At 46.6% G+C, this 16646-nt stretch overlaps 1 protein-coding gene across 1 annotated transcript; it reads left to right on the top strand.

The window, feature by feature from the left end:
• Positions 1 to 242: 242 nt before the first annotated feature.
• LOC311321079 (BTB/POZ domain-containing protein 10-like) lies at positions 243 to 16392 on the top strand. Its single transcript, XM_084452968.1, has 9 exons — positions 243 to 382; positions 1044 to 1170; positions 10374 to 10576; positions 10693 to 10978; positions 11134 to 11236; positions 13573 to 13693; positions 14389 to 14586; positions 14711 to 14821; positions 14959 to 16392. Exons 2-9 carry the CDS (start codon positions 1094 to 1096, stop codon positions 15270 to 15272), a joined length of 1413 nt encoding a protein of 470 aa, XP_084309094.1. The 5' UTR covers positions 243 to 382; positions 1044 to 1093; the 3' UTR covers positions 15273 to 16392.
• Positions 16393 to 16646: the final 254 nt, after the last annotated feature.

The raw sequence follows: 16646 nt of genomic DNA, 5'->3' as shown, positions 1-16646 counted from the left end.
AGCCCTGTCTATCAGTCAGAATAAAGTTACGGCAGGGCACCTTTTCTGGAGGTTAAAATGACCCGCCCAGTGGTTTCCATGGCAGCGTGGACTCTCTCGCGAGATGCCCCGTGTGGAGTCAGACTCTCTCGCGAGATGCCCCGTGTGGAGTCAGACTCTCTCGCGAGATGTCCCGTGTGGAGTCAGACTCCGCAGTCAAAAAAAATCAAACAAACGAGATAAATCAGTTTGAACATTGACAAGCAAACTAGTCTGCACTTTCTCTGTCTTTAAAAAGTGAATTGTACTCCTGAATGACCAGTCAGCGATCTAGCAAGTTGCACTAGCTACCGGATATATACCACTCCAATCGGGAATGTAACGTTAACTCTCAGACAACGGGGTAAGATGAATATAGCGTATTAGCTAGCTAACTAGCGGACTAGTGAGTAAACCCTATCGACTAGCAGATATGTCAAAAAGTTGGTTTTAGATTACGTTATAGCGTTGAAGCAACTAGCTAAACGCTAACTAGCGAGCCAGGCGCGAACACAGTTGTGGTCTGTCAGACAGTGCAGCTTTATCTGGCATCTAAATGTATAACGTTCACGTTAGCTTGCTAGCTAGCTTAGCTGACGTTAGCTAGCACCGATGCAGTTAGAGGCAGCAAAGTTAGCTAGCTAGTAGCAGGGAACTAACTTAGTCCTAGCCAACTTAGCAAGTTAAACATAACAGCAGATAATTTACTCTTTAGCACTCAAACTGTTATGTAAGGACGGGTATTTATTTCTTCAAATGTGAAACACCAGTAGCTAACGTTGGCAACCTATCAACATACCTACGCTATCGTTAGCTAACGCTACCTAAGCCATGGTATAGGCTGAGCCATGGTATAGGCTGAGCCATGGTATAGGCTGAGCCATGGTATAGGCTGAGCCATGGTATAGGCTGAGCCATGGTATAGGCTGAGCCATGGTATAGGCTGAGCCATGGTATAGGCTGAGCCATGGTATAGGCTGCACAGCTGTGTGGAGTGGGTGATAACGTCTGTTCTGCATTTACAGGTGATGACCGCTGAGAGCAGATTGCCCGTTTCTACCTCTATTCACCTGAGATGGCTGAATGTCCACATTTAGATGACGGCTCAAAAGCGACTGTGACAACTGGGAACTTAAAATTTACAAGCTCAAGGTGATCATAACGCAACCCACATCACTGAAAAATACATTCGATTCATGATTCGATCTTATTAGCCATGTATATGGTTCACACATACTAGGAATTTGACTAGGGTTAAAGCATACGCTGTTGCAGACGACATAGGACAGGGTGCAGGCAGGACAGGACAGTGCAAAGACAGCACAAAAAACAGTGCAAATACAAAATTCAGAATACAAAAAATAGTGCGAACAAATTACAATGTACTGTTAAAAAGTGTGTGTAAAGTGTGTGTGCAGAGTGTAGTGTGGTAGATGAACAATGTTTTATACAGTGTGTGCAATGTGTGTGCCTTTGAGGTATGTGGAACAATCAGAGGTCATGTGCAAGTGGTGCAAGGGCCATAGAGTCAGTGGGGGGGACTGTGGGGGAACACAAGCCTTGTTAATGAGTCTCATGACCGTGGGAAAGAAGCTATTTTTGTGGCGTGTCTAAACCCGGTCCTGATGGGCCGCAGTCTCCTGCCAGAGGGGAGTGGGTCAAAGAGACCGTGAGCGGGGTGGGAGGGTTGACCACAATCTTCCTGGGGTGCGTTTCCCAGATTCGCTGTACCTTGGCGCTCTACGACGCTTCTCAAGGTATACCTTGGCGAAGGGACAGTTTTTCCTACGAGTGTTTCCCAGACACAAGATACATCGTAAGGTTCCCTTAGTGGGCGCCTGAAGATACATCGTAAGTTTCATCCCAAGATACATCGTTACGGGAGCTCTCCCTGGGCACGGTGCTGAAAAAAGAATGAATCGATGCCGCACACATCGATGGCCATTTGTAAAGTCAAATAAATGACGTGGCAATATAATACGTGATGTCTTAATTATTTTATTTCAGTCTAATATTAACAAAAAGGAAGCTATGCCTCCGAAAGCTCATCTGCTAATGTATTTAAGAGTCAAGGCGAGACCTCATGATAGTCCCAATTCATACATTACATCAAATAAAATATACAAGAAAGAGCATGGATCGGATCGGGACATATAAGCCTCGTCTGGGATGTCTTGAAAGGCCAGGAAAAAATACGTTAATGATGATAGGCAATGATGATAGCAAAATGAAATGAAAACTGATTTCGTTATCATACAAACAGGTATAATGCCCATATAAATTGCCCCTGTGGCAGTAGCATTCCCACGTTAGAATTCACGTGGATACGATGACTAATTGAATCTATCAGGCACCGGTGTTTGCGCACGTGGCCTATAAAAAAAAACAAGGGTAACTGCACACATTGAGCGACATGGCAGATATGAAGAGGAAGCGTGTGATGGCGTTCACCAAATAATAACTAGTGATCATGCTGGACGAGGTGGAGAGGCCGAAGGCCGTCCTGTTTGGCGGCTTCCGTAACGCGAACGCCAACCAGTAGGGCCTATGCACAACTCCAGTAGGCTACTTCCTGAAATTAGACATGCTTCTCTATTTCCTGTCCTACACTATTGATGACGTGATTAATCAGGTGTGCCTGACTGCAGCACAATGATCGGGCACACCTGAATAATCATTTCATCCAATAGTGTAAGACAGGAAATAAAGAAGGATGTCTAATTTCAGGAAGTAGCCAACTAGAGTTGTGCATATAGCCCATTGAAGAAGGCTGCATGGGAGAGCATCGCGGATGGCTGCTTCCACTCCCGGGCCACCCAGGGAGTGGACAGTCGTCCGTAAGAAATGGCAGGAATTCGCCAGTCAGGCCAAAAGCCGGGGGGCGGCAGTGCGCCGAGAGGCAGAGCACTGTGCCTTCCCTCACCCCTGAGGAGGAGAAGGCCCTATCGATCATCGGCCTCACAGCCTCCCAAGGCATCACTGTTGGCCTTGATTTGGAGTCTGGAGAGGGCCCCTCCAATATCCAGCCCTCAATATCACCCCAAGCCTCCCAGCCCTCAGCCCAAGCCTCCCAGCCCTCTGGAGAGGAGACCCCAGCGCGGTCAGACTGCTCCACCCCATCGACGCACTCTCCCCCCACACACCCCACGACGCCCCCCCCGTGAGAGGCAGCTGAACACCACGGATGCGAGGTGCGACTGCAGCGAGGACCTCCTGGAGGTGGGGAGGCAGAGGCTGGATGTGCAGTGTGAGAGGCTGGACCTGCAGAACAGGCAGCAGGCCCTAGCAGAGGTACAGTTTGTGCGGCCCTCCATATCGGTGCCCGTCATTCTGCCAACTCCAGGTAGGCTAAGTGTGTATTTTGTATACTCTATCTATTTCCATTCTGCGTGCATTCCATTCAATGTCGCTAATTTAATTTTCCTCCCTTGCAGATGATGCAGATGCCTGAGACACACTGCACACACTCACCACACACACTACATACAATTACCACACACTGGCCACCCACCACACTACACTGCGCACACACACTACATATACTCACCACACCACTCATCCTTCCTACGTGTTGCTACCATGTCGTGGTGGGAAGGCTTGTGTGCCTCCATGACCATGAAGGCTATACCGGCGGGGGACACACCCCCCAGCAGGTTCAACCATGCCGGTCAGGTTCAGGGTAGAGGCCAGACGAAAAGCAACAACTGGCCATCCAGGTTGGGGGTTGGGCATGGGTCAACCCCACAACCCCACCCCGGAAAAAAAGACAGCCTGTTACAGGCTGTTTGTCTGAAGAACAAACCGGCCCATGTTTTTTCCCAGCCAATATTAAACAAGTTCCCTTTATCCTGTATATTTGTCGTTTCTTGCCACATTACAACAGTAGAGGTTTTCAAGAAGGCACACAATATAACAAACATTTGTAAGATCACTAAATGCTGTGAATCTGTAATCTCTAAGTACACTATAAGGACAACAGTATTGGGCCACCTACGCATTACACCTACAGGAACTTTCATGACATCCCATTCTAAATTAATAGGCATCATATGGAGTTGGTCCCCCCTGTGCAGCTATAACAGCCTCCACTGTTCTGGGAAGGCTTTCTACAATATTCTGGAGTGTGTGAGGATATTTGCCTATTCATCTAGATGGCCTCATTGGATTAATACATTCGCCAGGATATCTGTCAGTAGGCTATCTGACATTGTATAAAGACAGCCAGACAAGCCATGTCATCAAATTATCCCTTTACATAAGAAGATGTTATTCACAGAGTGGACTATATTAGGCTATGGATAGTGGATGTTGTTGGGCTCAATTACATTTTTTAAAAACAACATTCCCATGAATGGGTCCTGGGAGATGGTGGTGCCCAGGAAGGGGAAGGGAAAACATATTTTTTTTCCCACTGAAAGTTCACCCAAACTGCCTGGGCATGGTAATGAGAAGTGTCAATTAGCTATGATTGACAGACCGTGCCCCCACTTTCCACAAATTATTTGTCACCATAGCTACATTAGGGCTGCACGATTATGACAAAAGATAATAATTGCGATTATTTGCTTCAAAAATGGTAATTGCGATTAATAATTGCGATTAATATTTAATATATAATATTAATATATAATAACCAAAATGCTCCCAAATCACGGACGTTGATCCCTTTCTTGCTACTAACTCGTTTTCGCTCATTTTTTCACTACTCAGCTGCGGGTATATGTCTTCTCTCAGTGAAATTTCTACGCACAGCGCACTCAGCGGGAACGCATTTGATTGGTCAGACAGCATAAGCGCCTGTGATTCGTCCGTGTAGTCCTAGCACACTCAATTCAAAGCAAAATTATTAATCACATTAATTGCGGCCTTTTGCGATTAGTTAATCGCGGAGGTCATAATCGCGATTTCGATTAATTCACGATTAATTGTGCAGCCCTAAGCTACATCCATGCTCATCTTGTGAGACTGAATTTTCACAAGCTAGCTAACTTAGTGTATATCAATTTTCAGTAGCTTAGGTAAGGACATTTTTGCTAGCTAGCTAGCCAAGGTAAGAAAAAACTACAACTATAACGTCCAAACTAGCTAGCTAATGTTATCGATAACATCACCTTATGAAAGCAAATTAGCTAGTTAACATTAGCTGGATAGGGGAGTTGTTATCCTTGTGTGACGCACACCATGAGAAAAACATTGTCAACCGGTTGAAAATATAGGACAATGAATTGAACACACCTAAAGCCGAAAGAAAGGACATATTTTATATATTTTAATTATATATTATATTGTATACTTGTGTTTCTTTAATGCCCTCTTGTGCAAATAGCATAAAAACCTAGAAAGTGTGACGAGCCACCATGTTAGCTCATTCTTTAACGGGCCACTCAAGACAACGTGGTAGAGTAGGTGAAACCAAAACCTCCGTCACGTACCGAGTAGCCAAGCAGCTAGCCAACACTTAATGTATTAGCCACGTACATTTTTAAATACTGATATTTTGGAAAAAAATGATAAAGGTGAACAAGCAGTGGTGTAGGCTGTCCAGTTTTAGGGGATTGTGTTTTTAGCTTTCTCGCTTCATGAAAAGTCTGGTTTAAAATAACATTTCTTGACCATTTTTGTTGCTAGCTACACTTGCCACTGATATCAACAAACATGGGATGTTTCTTATTCATTTTAATGAGAAATGCTTATAGAATTGAAGAATTGTATGCTACTGAAAACAGTAGAACATGGAATTAGTGCCTAGATGTTGCCCACCACTAGTGTACAGAATTTTTAGGCAACAGCTCTTTTGAGTGTCCCAAAAATCTTTGTCACTAAGCTTCATACACCGCTAGCAGTAGTCATTTTTATTGCAATTATATGACAATTTTTTCCGCTGATTGGTATTGTTCCAGTGTAACTTGCTCTTGTTATTGTCCCAGTATACAGTAATTTAGTATATGGTTTGACCTGTCAACTATAGCCTTATAAGGCTGAGAGAATAGCAGGTGTTCTATAGCAGAGGGTATGCTGCCCTCAGTGGAGCAACATGCAGTACGGCCATTTAATTCATATAGACTTTAGCCCAGGCTTGTTGTACGCAGTTTACACACTTAGTTTAGAGAGACCTGCTATGTAGATGGTATAGATTTGCTATTATAGATCAGTAATGTTAGATCAGTTGTTGAAGGAACACAGAATTAAAGTCCTTAAAACATTTCTCCTGTGTTTGTTGCTATACCCTTTATTATAGTATTTGGGGCCAAATTTGGCCGGTCTGTTACTTTTAAACTGCTCTTATATTAACCGGAAAAAAAAAACATAATTAGGCCTACATATACATATCTATTTAACTCAACTGTAAAATTAATCTGTATATCTTTCAGCTCATTCAATTCTTGTATATATTTTGTATTCGTTTTTTTGTGTGTATATTTTGTATCTTCACTCTTTTATTTTTTTTACTTAGCACACATAGGAGCTACAATAACAATAACATTTCACTGCACATCATACTTGTACAGTATGAATGAAGTATGTGACAAATAAAGCAGACCTTGACTTTGATCTACTGTAGTCCACTGACCCCTCACACATATCCTAACCTTAAGTCACTGGCCACTAGTCAGTCAGAAACGATTATTACATCACGGTCAGTCCGGCAAAGGTTCCAACTCAAAACCCAAAACTTTTTTATCTGGAAAATCAATCAGATGGAAATCGAATCTGTACTCTCGCATCATCTACAGTACGTTGTCCGTCAATGTATGGTTTTATAATGAATGGAAATGGACGGATTACTGACAATGAGTATAGTCAACAAATTTAAAGATGGTAGCTAGTTATAGATCCGTGGTCACAACTTGTCTTATGGCAAAAGAACAAGGTATTTTGAAGGCTTCTTTTGTACTGAAATGTACCCATCAGTGGTTAACACGGCAAAGTGAGTTAGAGTACACGAGGCACAGGGCCTTGTTCTGTTGTAGAGTTGCTACAGTCCTGGTGTTCCGCGTCTGTAGGCAAACTAATGATTGATTAGTGGAGAATAGTACTTGGTGATAATAACTTCAACTAGTAGCCCAATCGCTAGTTAGGCGATAATTGCTGAAATCAGTTCAGGTGGATTTTGGTATTTGGTACTCCATACTTCTAATAGGTTTCCTACACGACTATTTGAATACAGTCCATATAAAAAATGTAAGAGACACCCTAGAAATCCCACACTTTGCATTCCAATGTAATTAATTTACCATGAAGGATGAAAGGTCTAGTGATGCTCACATTTGACTGTGGTGGGCATTACTTTGTTTGAATTCAAAGAATTGGGTTCGGTAGAGGCTTTGTCAAGGTCAGCCTAGAGGTCAGATGGTCTGCCTCCTGCTTTGTCTACCTGCCTCAGCAGCCCAGGCGCAGCTGTGTGTGTGGGGGGGGGGGGGAGTCGTGAGTAGCAGTCTCCAGATTCTACAGTAGCCTGTAATATCACAGGGCAGCAGACAGGGAGGTCGCCTGCGTCAGATAGGCTGCTCTGTGAAGCGAACAGCCATTCATATTTACGAGTCCCTTGTCTGAATGAATGACTGGTCCTGCCTGCTTTACTGCGTGGGTCTCGCCTCCTTTCTTGTCGATGCGAACGGATTGAGAGTGTTTATCTGAATATTAATTTCAGGCTGTGTTTCACAGCTAGCAGGTTGGATAGGAGTCTACGAAATAATGCTGAAGTTGGAAAGTAATGCCCAAGGATGGTAAACCGGCTGGCAAGCCTGCTTTGTTCGGAGGAGCGCAAGTGTTTTGTGCTGTCATCCCCCAGTTCCTCCCGTGCTGCTTCGTGTTTGGTCCGCCGTGCTGTGAGAGGGGCAGGTAGGTGACTGGCCGCATGCCGTCCGAGCGCTTTCATTTGAGTTAGATCGTGTATTTGTTTCACGATATTTCGTTCACGTTTATTTCCGGGATTACACGAGAATAATTGCTACGGTGAGACTGCATGCTTTCTGTCAACAAAGGGAAGGGTCTGACTTCAGGGAGTGTTTGATACCGGGCAGTGTTTTTCTACCTTAGTGAAGGGTTATCCGCTCTCTCCCGGGAGCGGCAGAGGGGAGCGGTGTGGCGGAGCGGCAGAGGGGAGCGGTGTGGCGGAGCGGTGTGGCGGAGCGGAGGGCAGCGCTTTACATTATTAATGGGACGGTTTTCTTTAAGTAACCTTCTCATTCCGTTGCTTTTACTAGACGCACATTTCTTTAACACCAGCGGCGAGCTCTGCGTTTTATCTCCATGACCCTATACAGTAATATACGGGCGTATGAAAAATGCGTTTATATTTTTGCGTTTATATTTTTACAGTAAGTTTATATAATTTACAAACCATATTTATATCAATCTGAATTCTTGACTATTAGGCTATTTTTGCGGTCTGAATGTGTAGCATGCAAGATGAGACGGGTCCGTTCCACTGATCCTTTGTCTCACATCCTGTCTGTTCAAATCTCAGGCTGGGGGATTAGATTTGTTTCTATAAATGTACAACATAGGCTCCCAACCTCCTCATTGCTGGAAGGTCTTCCACTATCAGCAATTGGGATTACTGACATTTAGAACCAAAAATATTAGATAATAGATTTGGAAGGGAATGTTCCTGTTATGCCAGCTCACCTGGAATGCCTTTGGGTGCAGTGGAGGGGGGGGGCTGATGATGACCCAACAACACCCAAGGACATTTCCCCAGCTGTCTGGCACCTGAATAAAGGAATAGAGTCTGAAGCCAGGTCATTGACATGCATACAACCAGCCAGATCAGAGCCGACCAGAACAGGACAGAGCAAACCAGAACAGGATAGAGCAGCCCAGAGCGGGACAGCTGAACCTCTCATTAGCAATCATTCAGCCCTGCCAGAAAACGCACTACAATCATATGGCTGGGTGAACACAAACAAAGATGGGGATCTGTACTGGAGCATAACAGGAATTGAGCTAGATTTTGGAGCGTTTTCATCTATTGATCGTGAAAAGGAGACTGCAGTTCCACCCTCTTCCATAGAAGGTTCATACTGAAATTATCGATACAACAGGAATTTGAGAGTGTGGCGAGTCAGAGAGATGACATTGCAGAAAGGCTGAGAGGGAGCACAGATTGTACCAAAAAGGCCAGATTAGGTAACGTATAGCTATCTAGTCCTTCCAATCCTCACCATATAAACACCACTTTTGATGGTAATTTCATCAAACCCCTATGTATTTCCCCCTTTGTCAGTGAGCTGCAGTGGGTGTTCTCTGTGACTGTCAGAGCAGGTGGCTGTGGGAGCTCTGACTCTTACACTGCACCAGGACCCATTCTATTGAAGATGGACACCGCTCTCTGGCAGGAATATACAGGAGCTTGATTATAGTAGCTCTCTCTCCCTCTAATTCTCTCTCTTTGTCTCCTCTCACTTCCTTCCTACCTTACTTCTTCCCTCCATCTCTCCTTCCTTTACTCTTTGAGATCTTCTCTTTGTAATGCCCTTAGTGCCATACCTGGACTAATTGTCTAGTGATCGTCATCATCATCTTCATCAGTCACAATGGTCCCCCATGGAGAGGCACTCTTCATTACAGGCCTGCATGCTGAGTGAGTGACCAGACAGCCTGAGAGAGAGAGAGCCTTAAGAGGGGCAGACCTTCGTCTAGACAGTTTAACAGTCACTCCAGCTCTCGTAGGGATTCTTACTGCAGTACTAGTCTCAACCAGAGTTGGTCGAAAAAAAGGGGTTTGGGTTTCGTCCCCAGAATGCTTCTTATGGACATTTTTGAAAGACTAGGTTTGGTGTCTTACTTTGGACATTTTGGGATGGTCTCCTCCATTAGTAGGCTACTTGATATTTGTCCCAAGACAAGAAATCCAAAAGGAGTAGGCTAGGAGAAGTGATAGATCAGGCCCTATACTATTTATTTTTTGTCCCATAATTAAGCGAGTGAGTTCAGTTCATTTTGATTTCTCACGAGTTCAGTCGTCCCCAACGGCCTGCGAAGTAGAGGTCGAGCCGCAGGCAGAGAGGGGAGTCTCCAACCGGCTCTTGTTTAGCAGTGCTCAGCACTAGTCCTCACTACTCTTCACTTCTCCACTCTGAGTTCAGTCGAGTTTACTGCAGTCTTGTACTGAGTACTCTGCTGTTGCATGCAGTGCGCAATGCAAAGTCTTGCTTTCACCGCGAAATGCTGACGTGTGTGTGTGTGTGTATGTATGCATGCGTTTGTGTGTGAGTGGCCTATATCTGTGTATTCATAAGAAGGTGTTTCATCATGTACCTCATGGTGACTCATGTGAACCCAAGAACTTATTTTCAGATCTATATCTTTGGCACTGATAAAGTGTGTCTCCCCCCCCCCCCCCCCCTCAGTGCCCAGCCCTGTGTGTCCCAGCTGGAGCGTGACCTCGTCACCATGAACCTGCATGGCGCCGGCGCCAGCGGAGGACAGGAGTGCTCCCGAGACCGGTGGCGCTCTGGCGACCGCTCTAGAGACTCCTCTCACGAGAGGGGTGAGGGTCAGCTGACCCCGTGCATCAGAAACGTCACTTCGCCAACCCGCCAGCACAACTCCGGTGAGAAGCCTCCAACACCCAGCCTCAGAAAAACATCCCTCATATTTAAGAATACTTAGAATACCTTATTTGACTCATGGTCTGCATTTAAGATAATCTGTGCGTTTGTCTCCCAGACCGGGAGAGAGAGACGGCCTCCTCCTCCAGGTCCTCCAGCCCTCGCCCCCCCAGGGCTCCACCCTGTGCCCCAGGAGGAAGCATGGCGCTGGGCTGCAGCGGCCGGTCCCCTGCCATGGGTCATCCACCCTGCTCTGACATGATCTACATCTACGACGTCATCAAGGAGGGGCCAGGGCTGCGTGGCGTCCGCGCGGCAGAGAGGGTCACGCTCATCGTAGACAACACACGGTTCATAGTGGACCCCGCCATCTTCACCGCACAGCCCAACACCATGCTGGGGAGGTAGGTAGCTCTAGCTGGGCCAACTAGCCTAACTAGTAGTCTTCCATTCATAACATAGACACAAACTAGAATCTCTGTTGCGGGGGCATATTACCAGAATGTGAGCTGATGGTGTTTTTATTCAGTACAAGGCTTTTTTCCCTCTCTCTCTTCAGGATGTTTGGGTCAGGGAGGGAGTACAACTTCACGCGGCCCAATGAGAAGGGAGAATTTGAGGTGGCTGAGGGCATCAGCTCAACTGTGTTCAGGGCCATCCTGGTAAGACAATCTTCTACCTGGCTCTTATCTTCCTCAGGCTAGTTTCTTCCTTTACCATGGTTTAGGGGGCCAGCGAGATGCATTGAGGGAGCAGGAGAGATCTTGAGTTGGATTGATAGACAGATCTTGAGATGGATGGACAGAGATCTAGAGCTAGACAGGTCTTGGGATGGATACACAGAGATCTAGAGATAGACAGGTCTTGAGATGGATACACAGAGATCTAGAGATAGACAGGTCTTGGGATGGATACACAGAGATCTAGAGATAGACAGGTCTTGGGATGGATACACAGAGATCTAGAGATAGACAGGTCTTGAGATGGATACACAGAGATCTAGAGATAGACAGGTCTTGAGATGGATACACAGAGATCTAGAGATAGACAGGTCTTGGGATGGATACACAGAGATCTAGAGATAGACAGGTCTTGGGATGGATACACAGAGATCTAGAGATAGACAGGTCTTGGGATGGATACACAGAGATCTAGAGATAGACAGGTCTTGAGATGGATACACAGAGATCTAGAGATAGACAGATCTTGGGATGGATACACAGAGATCTAGAGATAGACAGGTCTTGAGATGGATACACAGAGATCTAGAGATAGACAGGTCTTGGGATGGATTGATAGACAGATCTTGAGATTGACAGAGTGGTGGATGTAAGTCTTGGGCCCTGATCTCTGAGGTTCTCAAGTGTTTGTCCAGGGTGCTGATGCCACTGGCTGGCCTTGTGCTACACCTGAACACAATAAGCGTTAAGCAGACGAATAACATGACTTATATGAGTAAGTACAAACACCTCCACCAGAGGTGCTCAGTGTTTGGTTCATTGATTCAGTCTATCTTTGTGTATTGATGTCAATTCTCTTTGCGGGTAAATGTGGTTGCTTACTAGGAGGCTAGGTAGGTCCCGTTAATCTGAGTGTGGTTGTGGGATTGGCAGAAAGATTACAAGGGATCAGCTTCTAGCTAATACTGTGCAGCGTGCTAGTGCTTTCACCGGTCCCTCCCTCCGTCCGCTCGCTCCATTACGCCGCACCAACATTTAACTATGCAGGGACACAGGCCGGGGAGGCAGCAAGGTAAACATCTGACCCAGGTTCAGCTCTCACATCTGGCTCTCTATGTGGATCTCTGTGTAGGCCTAGGGGTTTAGCACTGGTGCTGGTCAGTTTTCTGCGTACTGACTGGTGCTGGTCAGTGTTTTATTTTTGTCAGTGCTGCCAGTTGGAACTATCTGCCTGGCGACAGTAGCCAGAGGAGCTACTGTTGATATACGCAGTATACGGAGAAGCTAGCATTGATATGTAGCCAGAGGAGCTAGTGTTGATATAAGCAGTAGAGAAGCTGGTGTTGATATGATAATAAGCTGTAGGCAGAGAAGCTGGTGTTAATATTGTGCCGGTGTTTGATTCAAGAGCTTTTCTGGACTTGTCAGCATCAAACCATCTGCCTGCGAGCAGCTCTGAGAGGAAGTGGGGGGGCTTTTTACCATCAAAGCCCAGTGTGCGCACGGTCACGGGCTTGAGAGTCGGGTAGCTGGCTCTCTCTCCCGGATAGCTGACCGCGGGGTTGTGCGTCAGACCCTCCAGCAGCGACAATTCACACAGGGACAATTCGACAATAGGTTGGGTGGAATGGGCTATATGCACAACTCCAGTACTTCCTGAAATTAGACATGCTTCTCTATTTCCTGTCTTACACTATTGGATGAAATGCTTATTCAGGTGTGCCCGATCATTGTGCTGTAGTCAGGCACACCTGATTAATTACTTCATCCAATAGTGTAGGACAGGAAATAGAGAAGCATGTCTAATTTGAGGAAGTACTGGAGTTGTGCATATAGCCTATTGGCTAGCAAATTGGTTGAAAGGGCGATAAAAGCAGAAAAAAAACGAGTGCCAGAGCAGAGCACAGCAGTGGAAGAAGACAGGGCAGCTCGGCAGACAGTAGCACTGGGAGAATAGAGATCAGGCTAAAAGACATTTTGAATGCAGCCTGCCCTGGATGTATGTTGAATTGTGAGCCGCTCACTCTATCTCTCTCTGGTCTCTCTGGTGTTCGGCTTGAACAGTCTTCGTGTCTCACTGGCTTCAAATGGACGTGTGGAGGAGGAGAGGGGGAGTAGGGAGAGAGGACAGAGGAAGAGAGGAGGGGTTGTGACGTAGCTGCCATTTGCTTTCGTCGCTGCGCTGCGAGCCTGTGTGAGTGAGCGTGTGTGTGTGCGCGCGTGGAGCGCTAGCGCTGCAGCAGCGGTAGCAGCGACAGCCCCAGTAATGGCGGCCTGGGCTGGGCTGTGTGTGTGTTTTGCTGTTGTTTGAACGCTAGGATTACTACAAGTCGGGGATAATCCGCTGTCCCGATGGCATCTCCATCCCTGAGCTGAGGGAGGCATGTGACTACCTCTGCATCTCCTTCAACTACAGCACCATCAAGTGCAGAGATCTCAGTGAGTACACCAGCCTCGGAGAAGACATCTAGCCCTTAGCTCAGAGCACATATTAGGATTCTGAATGTTACATACTGTAACTCATTATATATAATGTAGCCTATAGAACCTATAGAATATAGCCCATGTTTGCTCTAAACGCAACCATTTGATCGACCGGCATATCATTCCGAAGACGGCAGTTGGTTTAAGCTATACGGTTATATGTGTGTGTGAGCCTGTGTGCGTGTACTATAGTGTCCATGTTGTGTTGTGGAGGTGTTGCAGTGTGTTTGTGTGTGTGCGTAGTTGGAATAGCTAGCAGGGTATTGTGTGTAAGTAGGTCAGTATTAGCTCTCTGTTGTGATACTCACCCCACTCCCATAATGTGGGCCATGATAGTCAGTGGACATTAATTCATGTGGTTGCATGACTATTTGCCTAATTTGTGAGTGAGTGAGAGAGAAAATGAGAGAGTGAGATATTGAGGCTTTGGCAATGTAAACACATTTCTCCTGCCAAAACCAACTATAAGTCTCCCATAAGAGACGGAGAGGATGATTGAGTGTGAGGCTTGGAGAGAAAGTGTTGATGTCCATAATATGAGAACTAGAGTGTGTATTAGTATCCCCTATTCAGATTATCAAACTGTCTCTGAGTGTGAGTGTCTGCTTCACCCCCCCCCCCCCCCCCCCACACACACACCCATCCTACAGGTGCCCTGATGCACGAGCTGTCTAACGACGGAGCGCGGCGTCAGTTTGAGTTCTACCTGGAGGAGATGGTGCTGCCCCTTATGGTGGCCAGCGCCCAGAACGGCGAGAGGGAGTGTCACGTGGTGGTCCTGACCGACGACGACGTGGTGGACTGGGACGAGGAGTACCCGCCCCAGATGGGCGAGGAATACTCCCAGAGTAGGTCACAGACAGCAGTCAGCATCTCCATCACAGCTGTTTGAACTGTTAAGATCACCCTTTACACCTTACATATATTTTGGCGCGAGTCAATATACGTATATTAATTAGCCTTTTTCTACAGTTATTTACAGCACAAAACTGTACAGATTCTTCAAGTACATTGAGAACAGAGACGTGGCCAAATCGGTGTTGAAGGACAGAGGCCTGAAGAAGATCAGGCTGGGGATAGAAGGTACATTCTGGTCATACTTGATATGTCACAAAGTGCTTACCGTAAACACACACAGACCAATACAGACTCAACAGCATGGCCCAGTCCCTGTAGAGCCCCCCCTCCTGTTGACTAGCACACTGCCCTCTCCCTCCCAGGCTACCCCACCTATAAGGAGAAGGTGAAGAAGCGTCCTGGAGGTCGCCCGGAGGTCATCTACAACTACGTCCAGCGGCCGTTCATCAGGATGTCCTGGGAGAAGGAGGAGGGGAAGAGCCGCCATGTTGACTTCCAGTGCGTGAAGAGCAAGTCCATCACCAACCTGGCGGCGGCGGCGGCGGACATCCCCCAGGACCAGCTGGTGGTCATGCATCCCCACGCCCCCCAGGTGGACGAGCTGGACATCCTGCCCCAGCAGCCCAGCTACCATTACGACCCCCCTGACCCGGACTCTCCCTCGCCAGCCGTATGACCGGGCTCCCACCTACCCTACCACCTCCTCTGCTCACCGGTCCTCCCCTGCCGCCTCCTCTCACCTCCACCTCCCACAGCAGCTCCTAGTGACTGGCCAGCTGCCACTATGAACCCTCTCTGCTCCTCTCCTCCCTTCCTCTCCAGTGTCCAGTTGAGAGGCTCAGAGCTGGGCAGCAGGAACCACTTTGCCTTTGACCCTCTGCTAGAGCCTCAAATTAGAATAGATTAATATCAACTGCCAAGGAAGGAGAAGCCCACAGTAAAACTATGCCTCCTTGATACATCTCTCTCTCTCTCTCTCTCTCTCTCTCTCTCCCTCTTCTCTCTCTCTCTCTCTCTCTCTCTCCATCCACATTCTCTGTCTGTTTCATACTGGTGTGACTCACAGGATGTGGGTTTTTGAGATAAGCCTGCCATTGACGCCGGCTACATCTCCCAGCGCCAATCAGATTCAGTCACCATTCAGACGCCATTTTGCAAGGGCACCGTTGGAAAAAAAAAAAAAAGACAAGATGATTGTGATTGGTTTAAAGCAATACAACACCCCCCCCCCCTATCTCAGAATGATAATGGGTTGCAGTCAGACCTTTCTAAAGCCAAGTGTGGAGAGTCTGGCTATACAAGACTAGTTTTATACTGACCAAAGGAGATTTTCTATCAGTATTCTTTTTACTTCACAAAAAGTAACAAGATTTTATTATAATGGAAATGAATAGTCATTGAGTTTGTAAATGATAACAGAGGGTCCATTAAGTAGGGCTTACCACTAAGCCCCCCACCCTGAACTGGTATTCTTCTCCCAGACTGGGAGCACCAACACTCTCTGCTGAACAAACTCTGTTATGTGACCTCACTGCTAGCCATGTGCTACAGTAGCTGGCTGAAGATTTATCATTATCTGTGCACAATTTCCAACCTTGGTCCCTGTTGGACGAACATGGAAAATACACCCGAGTGTGTGGTGCTGCTGTGTTGACGTACTGTACCCGAGTGTGGCGCTGCTGTGTTGACGTACTGTACTTCCTCATCCTGAGAGGTGTGGCATGACGCCACTCTGGCCAGCGCCCTCTGTTGGTGTGGGTGTGGAGGGGCAGTCTGTTCACCTGAGCACCTGACAGGACAGGCCTCACTATCAATAAATATAAAAAATAAAAAAACAATTTTGTGTAATTAAGATTAAAATGCCTCTTGTGATTCTCTTGGATTTAAATGTATGTGTGTTCCCTGTGCTGAAAGCTTAACTCTGCCAATCCTACACCAGTGAAGGGTTCCGATCCATCCTGGTCCCACACAGTTCAGAGGTCAGACAGCAGAGAAACACCCAGCCCTGCCCGCACACTGACAATACCTCGATTTATAGCCACAAGGGAGA

Source organism: Borostomias antarcticus (assembly GCF_949987555.1).
Source record: "Borostomias antarcticus genome assembly, chromosome: 18".
In the NCBI taxonomy this organism is placed as follows: Eukaryota; Metazoa; Chordata; class Actinopteri; order Stomiiformes; family Stomiidae; genus Borostomias; species Borostomias antarcticus.
This window is presented reverse-complemented; position numbering and strand designations above follow the sequence as displayed.